Genomic DNA, 13308 nt, shown 5'->3' on the forward strand with positions numbered 1-13308 from the left:
TTTGTGTAAAGAAAATGTAATTTTTTAAGGTCGATCTTTTTCGTCCTGTGTCTAACAGCCTTTATACGGTTCAATCGGTTCATTCTGCGCATATAAACATTGTGTGTTGCAGAATGACTTTTCGACACAATTACGCGCGTCGTCACACACGAATTGTCGGTAATTAAATGTAAATATATAATCAATGTATTACAGAAAAGGAAAACAACTACACGTACATATAATCAATCCATTCATTGAATTTTATTTGCCAAAAATATATTTTTAAATAAGGTTATTTCAAAATGAAAAAAAAAAATACTTCATGTTCTTAATGGGTATAATACCAATGATTAGTAGAACACTGACTAGCATAGCACACAAATTGAAGCTGGAATACTTTTGAAATAAACAAACAGCCGGCGAACAACAACGCAAACATGTACATAAACAATACATACAGTTACAGTTACAACTTCTAGTAAGTAGTCCGTACAATAACAATTTATTGTACAAAATAAATAAGAAACAAGAACGCTGTCATGATGAAACCGAAAATTCATCGAGACTTGAGACACATTTCAGAGTCTCTAAAATGTGTGTTGGGCCTAAATAAAGATTGTTTAACACTATAGGCCTACGTAGCATACAGCATTTACAATTTGAGTGGATGACGCTCGGCCTTCGTTAAAAGTAGTTTGGCAAAACATAGGGCCTAATACAATAATAAAGGTCTGCACTCTTACGAGTGTCTCTCGTTATAATTAACAACGTTATCCTGGTATATTCAAAATAATGATTGATTCCTGAATCCTGAATTCATTGCGGATATTATTTATTATTTATTGGAATATTATTAGTAAAGCGTTCGTTCAAATACAATGCACGACTATGATGAACGACACTGACCTTATCAATGATGATCACACTGCCTAACACTTCTCCGAAAGTATACTACGACAACACACTGCATGTGGAGAGCTTATTTAACTTGATAAATAATGTAGCCTACTATAAACATTGTAGTAACGTCGAACACAAAATTGCTCTGAAGTAGGCAATAGTAATGAAAATTCAGTTTTGACGAACGACGTTCAAAGTAAACATAACGTTAGCATCACTGCATTTGACTTTTGAATGACGTAATTTGAATACATTTTATACGCAGATGCAAGGTGTCCGAGTCTCGCATAATTACGTCATCATAACGTGTACTTCTGCATACAACTGCATTTCTACATTATTGTCTTTATTAAAAGTACAAAATGACCAATTTGTTAATCATTTGTTAAATTCTTCATGCTAGTCGGATGACTGTATATTTATATATCATTGTATGCTTATTATTCAATTGTATGTCGCAAAGAGTTAATTGTTGGTCTTTCATGAAATTATTTAAAATAAATATTCAATATTGCGTTACCAGGGCTTTCAATTACATACAGCTAGCTTTAATTGGGTGTGGCTACGGCACAGAATCATAACTTGGATTGCTATACAAAAATAATATTTAAAAATCTGATAATTTACTACTTACAAATGTCAAATAATACTGTAAAAATATCTTGAACAAAATGCCATGTTGACGTGTAAAATAATTTCCGTAAAGGTTAAATTGTTGGAAGCCCAAAGTCATGTTTATTGTGTCAGATTTTACGTAGTGTACGCACCGAAAAATACAGTGTTGTATCTCCGGACAACTCGGAAACCGAATGTTCGAACAAGTATTCAGTTTGACGGAATTAGTTTCTATAAACTGAGCGTTTTTAATAAAATACAGATTTATTTGTAAAATACCGGCAACGGATAAAATATTCACTACACAACATCGCTGTATGAATAAAAAACGTACTGGAAAAACGGTTTATCACCATAGAAGGCTAAGGCTAAGTTTACGGCTTTTGTTCTCTGCGGGTGAAATAAATGATTGCCGGTGAACTAACACTATACCACTCGGCCAAACATCTGGCTTGGAAAAAAACCTGTTGACAATAGGTATCATAGCGCCCCTACAATTTCCAATAATGTATGCTATAATTTCTGCCTTAACTTGATAGGCGAAACATTCGGAGACGATTTAATGATTAATATAATATTGATACGAATATACATAGAAACAAGATTCTGGCAAAAACGAGGATGATATTGTATAACGAACGATGAAGTTGATCGATCTCTCACGTTCTAGAACTATATTATAGTTAACAATATTAATTACGGTACTCGCTTCTATTACGCATTATTTTACAATAATGAAACGTATATATGTTTATAAATATTTATCATAGACACACAGTAATTAGAAAGCCGAATTACTCAGTTAGGAAAGGATATCACTGTGTATGTGTATGTGTATAGATTTGTGTATTTCGTCCATTTTTCAGTTTGAAATTCAATTCTCTTTTAAACGCTTTCTTCTTAAACTGAAAAACGGACTTATACGCATCACGAAATTTCTTATTTCTAATTCCATAAATGATAGGATTACAGCAACTGTTAAAATAACCAAGTATAAGCGTCGCGACGTCCAGAATTCTTGGAGGGCCATTCCCTTGGCCACGAGCACCGTCAAGAACCGCCCAAATCATTGTGATACAAAATGGTAGCCAGCAGACGATAAACATACACACTACAATTAAAAACGTAACAGCTAATTTTGTTTCCCCTTCTCTGCGCTTACGTATGCTACTTTTCTTCATTCCTATAGAAACGGTGGAGCTTTGACGATGTTTCCACGGCGACGTACGAATTCCCTTATCGGAACTACTTCTCTTTGGTAAAAGAGACGGGTCACAATCACTATTTGTTTCACGTAAATCATATGTAACTTTTAGCTTGTTAGCTGAAGGTTCTGATTTTCGGCGTACAGAAAAATCAACGTCACTATCCGTACAATTTGTAATAATAATATTGTTTCCGGTATTTATTTTTTCTTTCGAGCATGTTTTATTTTCATCACTACCCTCGGAAAGTTTTCTCATTGGAACTGTACCAGCAATAGAATACACACTATTTCCCCTAATTTCAGATAAATTTGAAAGTTGGCTATCACGACGTTTCGCACTAAACAATCGTCTAAACCTTCGAAGAGAGACCTGACGATCAACGTCGGTATCTATTATCCCAAGAGGTGAGCAAACTCGCCGCCTGCTGCGTTTGACTTCATTTAAGATATTCCAGTAACAATATAGCATTATCGAACACGGTCCTCCGAAACACACACCAATCATAAAGAATGCATACGATTGGTCTTCTGTCCAATTGCAAAAGCAGAAAGATTGGTTATCAATGAATTCGTAAGTACTCCAACCTAAAAAGGGTAAAGCAGCTAGCATCGCCGAGAGCACCCAGACACCTGCAAGGTAAATGAAATAACATTCACAATTATTTAGAGGTTGTTTTAAAAGTGTGTTTATACAATCAACTATTGCAATTCACACACTAGATTCAAGAAGAAAGATTCAAGATTCAATTTATTGTCTCATAATATCACATACATGACATTTGTTTTCCTGAACTTAGAAACATAAAGACAATACACTTTAAAACACAATATAAAAACGTAACACCTTAACTAATTATCTGGAAAAGTGTACATTATATAGATGACAAGCATATGAGAAAGAAAAGTCTCTAAAACGGTTTTAACGATTTCAATATTAATTTGGACTATGGCCGTAGTGTTCATATATTTTCCTCACTTGTTTCACGGAAAGTGTCATCTTAACGGGGCGTCCGTTAATAGGTGTCCCAAGGGTGGGGTTCTATTGTGTAATGAATGTTACCTACCTAAAATAAGATATCCTGTATATCTTTTGCTCGCCATTTTTGTGTACTTTTGTGGACTGACGATAATAGCGTAACGATTAACACTAATTGCAGCTAACGACATCACAGATGCAACAAATGTCAGCATATTGGTAAAACCTAGTCCTTTACACAACAAAATACCAAGATCCCAGCCGCCATTTATAATTGAGTAAATCGTGAAAGGCATATTAATAACAGAAACCATAATATCTGCTGAACTAAGACATAACAAGAGGGCGCTCGTTGTCGAGCGTAACGATCGCGTGTTCAATATGACTGCCCAGAGCAACGCGTTACCAGACAATGCGGTAACGCAAATAATTGTTAATACTGTTACTTCGATAACTTTTTCTACAGTTGATATGGGTACACCAACGTTCTCCGTCGGAGTGATTGAAAGAAACACATTATTGGTAACGCTGTTTGTGGAATCCGATGTGACAACCGATGCGTTTGTTTGTTCAATTATTTCAGAAAGCAACGTCATATTGTCATAACTGTTTGTGGATAGCATACTGTAATTATTCATTCACTGCAATGCCCATTTAAAGAAATGTACCATAAGAGATGTGTCCGGCGTTTCTTCGTTTCACCCTAAGTTAAAAAAAAAATGAAAATACAGAACATCATAAAAAATATGCCCATTCACCAACTCTGTATTATGGTATATATTTTTGGCTTCTGAACACACATTTACGTAATTTAGTAATTCTACAATGTTTGTGGCAAAGAGGTTATCAGAGTCTACATTCAACTTCAGATATCATAAGCTAACGTTGAAGATCAACAACAGGTAGAGATCATGATCTCATAGTCTGTCTACCTTTACACATTCTAAAGTGGGCAAGTTAAAAACATGTCAATATGGGAAAATATAGTAAATATTATGTTATTTATATACAAATCCATAATACATCATGTATCACTATTATTATTAATTTTTTAATAAACATTTTTATGCGCCTACAAGGAAAACATATTGTTTAATTGACATTTTGGGCGGTTTTTATGAAGGAAATGAAACCATTTCCTCTTCTATTCAATCTAGGCCTAATAGCTCCACACGGTAATATCCGTCATCTATGCATTTATGTGTGAGGTTATGTAAGGCCTGGCATAAAACGACAGGTTCCTGATTTGTAATCATTGGTTCATTCAAAATTCTTTCTTTTGTTTCGGAATACCATGATCATTTTGACAAACCCATACCATATAACGTACTTAATCATTAACAAGAATGAATACACATGTACGCAATCATTCTACAGTATTCTGTTCATTTATTACAAAAAAACAAAAAAATATTTAATTTTGCATAAACTATTATAATGGATACTACATAGATGTACCGACAATTACTGATTGATTCAGTCCTCTGTTGCAATATAGAAAATGTTTAAACTCTCTATTAATGGTAAACAATTTGAGTTTTAGAGAAATGTATATAGCCTACAGCTGCTTACGGTACGCATTCAGCCAAAATGTCTCATGAATATTTTAAAATAATTCTACAAAATTATATCACCTAGCTAGATTGATTTAAAATAGTATTTTCGATTGAAGTACAGACTATAGTAAAAGAATACAAAAAGACCACCAACGATATGATTTGAAAAACACAATATCTGTACTATAGGCTAAATGTAAAACCATGATCATTGGGCGTATAAAAATGATGTCTATATGGCGCACAGTTTATATATATTTATATATCATCTTATTTTGCATTGAGTCGACTTTTACTTCATATGTTAGGAACTGTTGCCATTTCAAAGTATGATGATCTATAAACAATCAATATACATATATCATTCAGGACATTGTTGTTCCAAAAGAATCATAACACTAATGACAATTTTAATGACCGACACGGTCGACTAAACTAACATGGAGATAATTTAGCTTGACTATGAGATATAATTTAGAGCAACTGTTGAGAAATATGAAATGCCACAGGGTATTCAAATCAAGTACAAACTGTTTTTTTGTAACGTTAACAATAACATTATACAGAATAATTATATGAAATAAAACATATCGTTATTTCTATTTTAGGTAATAAATCCATGTTCGTCCTCCTTATAACAAGTATACTGAAGCAATATGGATCAAACCGGGGACTATAATATTCTTCGGAGAAGGAGGATCATTGATGACAATTTACAAACTATTTTTGTTAGTTGAGATATTCAAAGCGTCTTCAAACTATAGCCAGAATAGTTTTCCGATGTTTGTTTGTTCTCTTTTGTGGTGTAACCTACAACTTTTATTCGTTCATCAAGTTTTTCAACAAACATTTGCTAGTGTAGACAAATGAATTTAATAAATATTGGAAGTTACATTTTGTAACCATTAGAACCGTTCCAAAATGTGTCATTCACAACCTGTCTCAGAAAAAAAAACAAGATATGTTTATTTACTATACTCAGCGGTAATAAGAGGTCAGCCACTCAATAAAAAGAGAGAGAAACCGACTGCGCATGGGCAATTAAATGTATTTCTCCATGCTTCTTGCATTTTTTTTATTCAATACATTCCATTTAGTGCAAGTTTTTTCCTTAAAACTTGTGTAAATCATCGTCGAGTCTTTAAAGAACTACAATGAACAATAAGCCCTATTTTTTAACTTTTAACACAATAAAAACAGAACCAGAATTGTATTGTACACCAAAATGAATAACTTACTAACTACTATAGTGTTATGTTGGTCTTGTGGAAAGCCTGTTCACTGTTGTATCTTTTTATAACATTTAGGTAAATACTGCCTTTAATGTTTTACATTGTTCTGATATTGTTGTGCGTTTTGTAAAAACAATTATGCATGTAATAAGATGAAATTAATTGTTCTATATTAGTTTATAGTTTTGCTACAAATTATTAAGCATATGAAAGGTAAAAAAGAAGAGCATTTAATCTTGATTACCTTTTTTGATAATCATTCAAAACATCTTTGTACATACAACATATGACAGGATGTGGGACTTTCCTTATACTTTTGAATTGTTCCTTTACGGCTTTTCCTTTTTTAATACCCATTTACCACAATTTAGGATATTACCATAATAAATACATAGATCTACCACAACTCTAATTAAAATTCCTTTCACAACGTTCACAAAGTGTTGCTACCAAACATGTTAATTACTGTATCTATATATAGATAATAAATAACAGAAGCAACACTTTGGTTGTGCAAGGAAATATATAATTACGCTGCAGATTGTAGTTTTTACAATATTTTTTTATTTGCGCACTTTTTATACATTTGTGCATGTTCATCTTCTCAGGGATGAGTGTAATTTCAATCTTTCCTGTTAAACAATAGCACCACTGATATTGGCTGTGTGTAATTAAAAAACATACATCCTGGATTGTGAGGGAATACGTAGCAAACAATACAAGGTATAAAACCATGAAAGGTAAACTTCATTAGTCGGAGGCGTTTTAATGGGTACAGCAACTGCAATATTATGACACACCGTAGGCAGGGAAGACTGATATTGCACTCTTCCCTGATAAATGCAACACAAAAAAATGCAATTAGGAAGACCTAATTATAGGAGTTTAATATTGCCATGACATATTATAATCTATATACAATTTTATAAAGAAAGAAAATAGTATATACATTTCTAAACTGACCGAGTAAGTGGGGGAACACAAGGCGTATTGATTGAATAGCATTTAGTTAAAAAATGAGAAAGTCGATGTCTATGGTTCATAACCTATTCCACAAGGCAAGTGCTTACTGTATTGCTAGGCTATTCAACTTAATTACAATAATTGTGTACAATAATAATAATAATAATATTCAATTTCTATTAGAAATACGACCTACTTTGATTTGAACGTTACTAAACGTGGAACTATAGGCTAAAAGCTGGAGGGCATAATATCGTACGCCAGAAATGAAAAAAGCATGCAACTTGATTTACGGGTATATGAGTGGGTGTAATATAATAATAATAATAATAATATATAACTGAATAGACCATTGAACCATAGTCAATTTCATGTACACTTGCAGTATAAAGGTTAAAAAAGTCGGAAATCAGTTTAACTGATCATTTTTTCTTTATAATAAAGGAAATAATATACAATGTAAACGAAATTATAAAACACAAAACAAAAAGAAGCAAAACATTAATTTAATAATTATTGAATTATTATGTTATTAATTGAAATGAAATGTATTACAATATTTTTAATTGTTAAAATAAAGAAATGAAAATAGTGGGTACAACAAATCTAGGGCATAGGATGTAATTATGTAAGCGTAATAACGAAAACGCATTGGATTTATTTGCAACGTTGTGTTTTCGCGGATCACCAAACTCGCCATTAGTGCCTAAATCTAAATGTGCAAAATGTGTTGGGACAGGAGATTTTATTATTATTGTTCAATCACAAACTCATAACAAATCATTAGTTTGTATAGAATACATAGATAAACACACTGTTTGTTCTGTCTCTACAATTACAGTAAGCGTGACTTTCCTTGCACACAAAATAATATAATGGGGGTTTACTAAATGGCAACATCTTTTCTTACTAATACGCGTTCTTAGAAAACAGTTTAATGTGTTTGTACATAATACTCAAATAAACGAATTCACACACCAATATACTACAATTACAGTATTACACTATTTATGAGCACGGAAGTGATGTATTATTCTCATCTCTGCAGGAGATAACAGATATTGCTATTTTTCCGGGCTGTTAATGTTTTTCGACAATTACATTTAAAATACTCGTAATATAAAGTTGATTGAGAGAGGTGACGGTGTGAAATATATTTATGTATATTTTTTAAACCTTTAAAAAAAAAATTCAGTATAGGCCTATTACACAGAGGCGCCTTAAAAGGTGCAACCACCTTAGCTTCAAGGCGCCTCAGATTAACAAATACAACATTTTAAAACAAAAACTAACAGAAACATCAATCAAATAATCTTCCAGAATTAACAAGAAATTGTTGTTGTACATAATAAAACAATAAAGCAATACAGGAAATAATATTCTTTTTTAGGTCAACAATTTTTACACATTTTGTTTTACATCCTTTCGAAAGCAATATTTAATATTATTTATCTTCGTCCGCAAGAAGTTAATTCTTTGACAATTCAAGTTATACTACCTGTATTGAATTCATTATAATTTTCAATATTAAGAATGATGATTTGATTACAGAATAACAGTACAGTAACTGATGGAATATAAACATGATAGTTAATGCAGGTATCGTGATTTTCCTTCATCGTTAATTCAAGAAATTGAACACTTAGTCTCTTCTTAACGTGATGAAAACAAAACAACTTACAATGATGAGTCCAAAATGTAACACATTATTAGATTGAAGTATTTCGTGATTTTTGCAAGTCTTCTGAAAATTAATTACGCTGTGTGTTATGTTGACACAATATTAAATAAATGTCACATAATATGAATAATCAGAAATATCAGCATGATTTAATACTCATCGATCTAATTTCTTACTTTGACAAATCATGTTATTTTTAATACGGTATCGATTTTGTGTTAGATGACATACTTTCCGTTTTTTAGTCGCGTGGAAGCGACTCTATAGTTCACTATGTCGGTCGGTCGGTCGGTCTGTCGGTCTGTCGGTCCGGTATCACTATGCGTTTTATCGCTTTCTGACCTTATCTTGATATCAGTTTAATCTAGCTAGGTTAATTTTTCACAGTATATTCCTTATGGCCAGGAATCAATGTGGTTATGTTTTCACGGTGCGCAATAAAAAATTACGCGGTCTACGCACGATTTAACGAAATCACGTTTGTAATCATATCTTCACAACCATGAATCACAATTAAATAAAATTTGGTACTCATAAATTTCAGGGCATAACTCATCATATGGCAATACAATTACGTGCGTAGCGCATGTAACGCATGCGTACGCGCGCTTAAAATTTTCAAAATTTATTTTCGATGAAATAAGAGTACGTTTCAGGCAATTTTAAGCGTTTACAAAATTGCTATGAGTGTGCATATTTTTGTGCACGCACTGCGCGTTAAATGTTATTGCGCACTGTTTTTGCCCGATTTCTGTTTTCTTGACTTACTTTTCAACTCGAAATTACGTTATACGAGCACGTCAAAAGTGACAGGCTACGCACGTGTAAATTAAAAAAATATAAATGTTTTTAAACATTTCAAAATTTTTAAACATGTTCAGTAATTTCGGTCAGTATAGTTCACTATGTCGGTTGGTCGGTCTGTCTGTCGGTCTGTCTGTCGGTCTGTCTGTCGGTCCGGTATCACTATGCATTGTAGCACGCGACTTAATGGCTGTTGGCCTTGTTACTGTATAGTTGAATGAATGAGTGTTATTTATATATTTTTTTCTCTTTTGAGGCGTAAACACCAATTTGATTCACATTAACACCATCCTTCATGTCATCACCATAAAATCATATTATTTTTATTATTATCACATTTTTGATCAATTTAATCAGTAACATTTTTAAATATTGTAAATTTTGTACATTTATAGTTACTGTATTTACTAAGACAAGTATCATAGCTTCGGAAAGACTGTTCTTAAGTTAATATAATTAATGATACAGAAATACGCAAGAACATTAATTTATCTTTTAATTAGGCCTAGATTACCTCTTTTGTAACACACAGGTAACATTATATTATATCTCATTCGATTGGTTAACTTCGTACTAAGTTGCATTCGTAATTGTGTTCCATTCGACGGGAAATGGTAATAATGGTTCGTAAAAAGATGATTGTGCCACGCTTGTTTAATAGGTCGATATAATGAACTAAATACCACTTCACTTGGTGGAGTGACGTCACTTTGACTTGTGTTGACCGAAACCGAAATAAATGAATGATTAACTGGATGAAAGTTTAATGCGTGATGTTTAATAAAAAAATTAATTTGTTGGGGATAGTACAAAGGTCTATTTCAACAAATAAAAAAATGCTCTTAGTAATTAATACAGAAATGTATTTATGAGAAAATAGTAGTACTGCAAGCAGAGCTCCGGGCATGGATGGATTTGTTATATTTATTATTATATTCGGTTAAATGTTATATGTTAAATTGAACACGTGGAGGAACAAGAACTTCTATTCTGGTGAATTTTCAGATTTAAAGAAGATGCAAACAAGATGGATGACGACCGTGTTTTTGAAATAGCGCGAAAAAGTTTAATAAAGTATCATAAACGTAACATGTAAGTTATATATTAAGTATAGTTATCTGATAGCATTCTCTTACCACATTTTTTAACCATATTTAATGAGGGTGATCCATCCAGCAATTGCTGATCATTAGGGACCCTCAGATGTTTACAAGACAAACATGTACACAAGATGCTCTACATAAACAAAGTCTTATTACAAGTCTTTGGGAGTGGAGTTGTAATTTTGTCCTTAGAAAAAATCCTGACATGTGACGGGACTTGAACCCAGGACCCTTGGAGTGGAATAGTCAAGCATCATAACCAACCACCACCAAGCCACAACTCCACTCTTAGGCCTATAAAATGTTTATAACTTGTTAAATACCTCGCTCAATATTTGATGTACTTATCCCCAATGATAAGAACTGGTACTCCAATAAAAATTAAAAAGCAAAACCATAAGAAACAAAGGAGATCGTTATTGCAATGTTATATCAAATTGTTTGCAAGCACCATGTCTTTAAATAATTAACTTCACAATGAAACGATTAAAGCTCAGAAACTAACAATAAACTAGATAGGCCTAGAGATGCAAACAGTAACAATGTTATGTTTTTGTTTGGGATACAACACAAAAGTTTACTTCCTCCTGTAACAATAACTTGGTATTGAACGTGCAAATACATTTAATTGGAAATACTGTGACCTTGAACACAGCTGCATCATAGAAATAACAATACATAACGATATGGTTGAAACATTAAACCGTTCAAAACGTGAATAGTCTTGATATGAGTAAAATATTAAACATTAATTTAACTATAATTTGATTTGGTAATTCCATCCGATGCTGTCTTAGTTGCCCTATTAAGAATTGGAATTTTTATTTGAGTTGTTTTTACTATGATTGTTTGTATCATCTAGGCCTACAATATCATAGTATTAAGCATTTGCATTTGTGAAAACACGAAGGAAATGGTATTAGGCCTCCTATATTAAAACGGACATTGATGGTTTGAAAAACGGTAGGAACCGAGTAGGGGGTGTGGATCGGAGCAGGAAGTTGTAAAATAATATAATATTTTACAACTCCCTGATCGGAGGATGATTGACAGTGTTGTTCTAACACGTGTAAACATTAAACAAATGTAATGATTAGTAATAGTAATTTTGATAAATATTACCAAGTATAAACTTTATTTATTAAGCCGAACTTTAAATAAAACCAAATAATTCCGAAAAACAGGGATGCTGTAGCTAATCCTACATCAAATTAGCTCAAAATATAATCTCAACTGAAATGTCGGCATTGAAATGGATATTTGGTTTTTATGAGTAATAATCGCTGTATGAATGCAAGGAAAAGGTCATGGTATTTTTATTAACAAATTGCTTGGTGAATCAGGTGTGTTTTTACAAAAGACAGTAAGATAATAAAATTCATTAACTGTATAAAAAAAGCAGGTGGTGTTTAACAAACCGAATTGAATTGATGAAAGTATATTTATCACTGCATCATTGTATTTTCAAATAGAAATTAGCAATTTATCTACAAAACACAATACATTGATTGATTTTCTACTAGCTGGTCATATTCTTCGTGTATGCCTACCTGTGTTGTTTAAATGTTTAAATCTTTAGCCAGATAATAACATACAAGGTCATGATGGAGATTATGAGATTAATAAATAAAACTATATACAGTACCACGATATTAAACCTTGTTTTACTGTACTTCGCAAAAGTATCTTGGTATTTGTAAACCTACCTTATAAAATGGCGATAGAGAGGTGAATGCCTCACAACGTACGCTCCCTCGGCATCTTATTACAACTGTGTCATCATCAGGAATGCCAAGTTCAATAAAATACAACAACAGTAATAATTCAAGAAGCCAACCAACGCGTACTTAAATGTTGTACTATACTTCTAATACCATATTGTCCCAGATACTGTTAGTGTTCAGTTGGTGTTCAGTGATAAACTGGAAACACTTTCCTTTTTAATAGAAATATCACCAATCTTCTGCGATGTAATAATTACAGAAGTGAGAGATAATAATCCTTGGCAAGCCGCATTCAACGATATAGTAGTACCAGACTTCACAGTATGTATCATAATAAATAAAACTCAGTGATTCGTTCGTTCCACTTGAATCGTTTTACCTGTCTAGAAATAAACTGTCGCTACCATTGGCCAGGAAATGAAGCGGGGCAATGCACAGGAAATAGTTCAGAATTTCTTTAAAAACATTTCAGTAAATATTCAAAGCAGAAAAACAATGTTGATATGTCTATATATTTAAATTACGATTTACAAACTGTGTATTTTCTTTTTAGGTTAAAATTTTG

General features: G+C 32.4%; 1 protein-coding gene across 1 annotated transcript; it reads right to left on the reverse strand.

Moving 5' to 3' along the window:
• Positions 1-219: 219 nt before the first annotated feature.
• On the reverse strand, positions 220-13058 carry LOC140044831 (tyramine receptor 1-like). The gene is made up of 3 exons (XM_072089509.1): positions 12726-13058; positions 3769-4383; positions 220-3334 (listed from the first exon to the last, which is right to left on the reverse strand). The coding sequence occupies exons 2-3, from the start codon at positions 4316-4318 to the stop codon at positions 2313-2315; spliced, it is 1572 nt and encodes a 523-aa protein (XP_071945610.1). The 5' UTR covers positions 4319-4383; positions 12726-13058; the 3' UTR covers positions 220-2312.
• Between the last annotated feature and the right edge of the window lie 250 nt (positions 13059-13308).

The sequence above is a fragment of the Antedon mediterranea genome, chromosome 3 (genome assembly GCF_964355755.1).
Source record: "Antedon mediterranea chromosome 3, ecAntMedi1.1, whole genome shotgun sequence".
NCBI classification, from domain to species: domain Eukaryota; kingdom Metazoa; phylum Echinodermata; class Crinoidea; order Comatulida; family Antedonidae; genus Antedon; species Antedon mediterranea.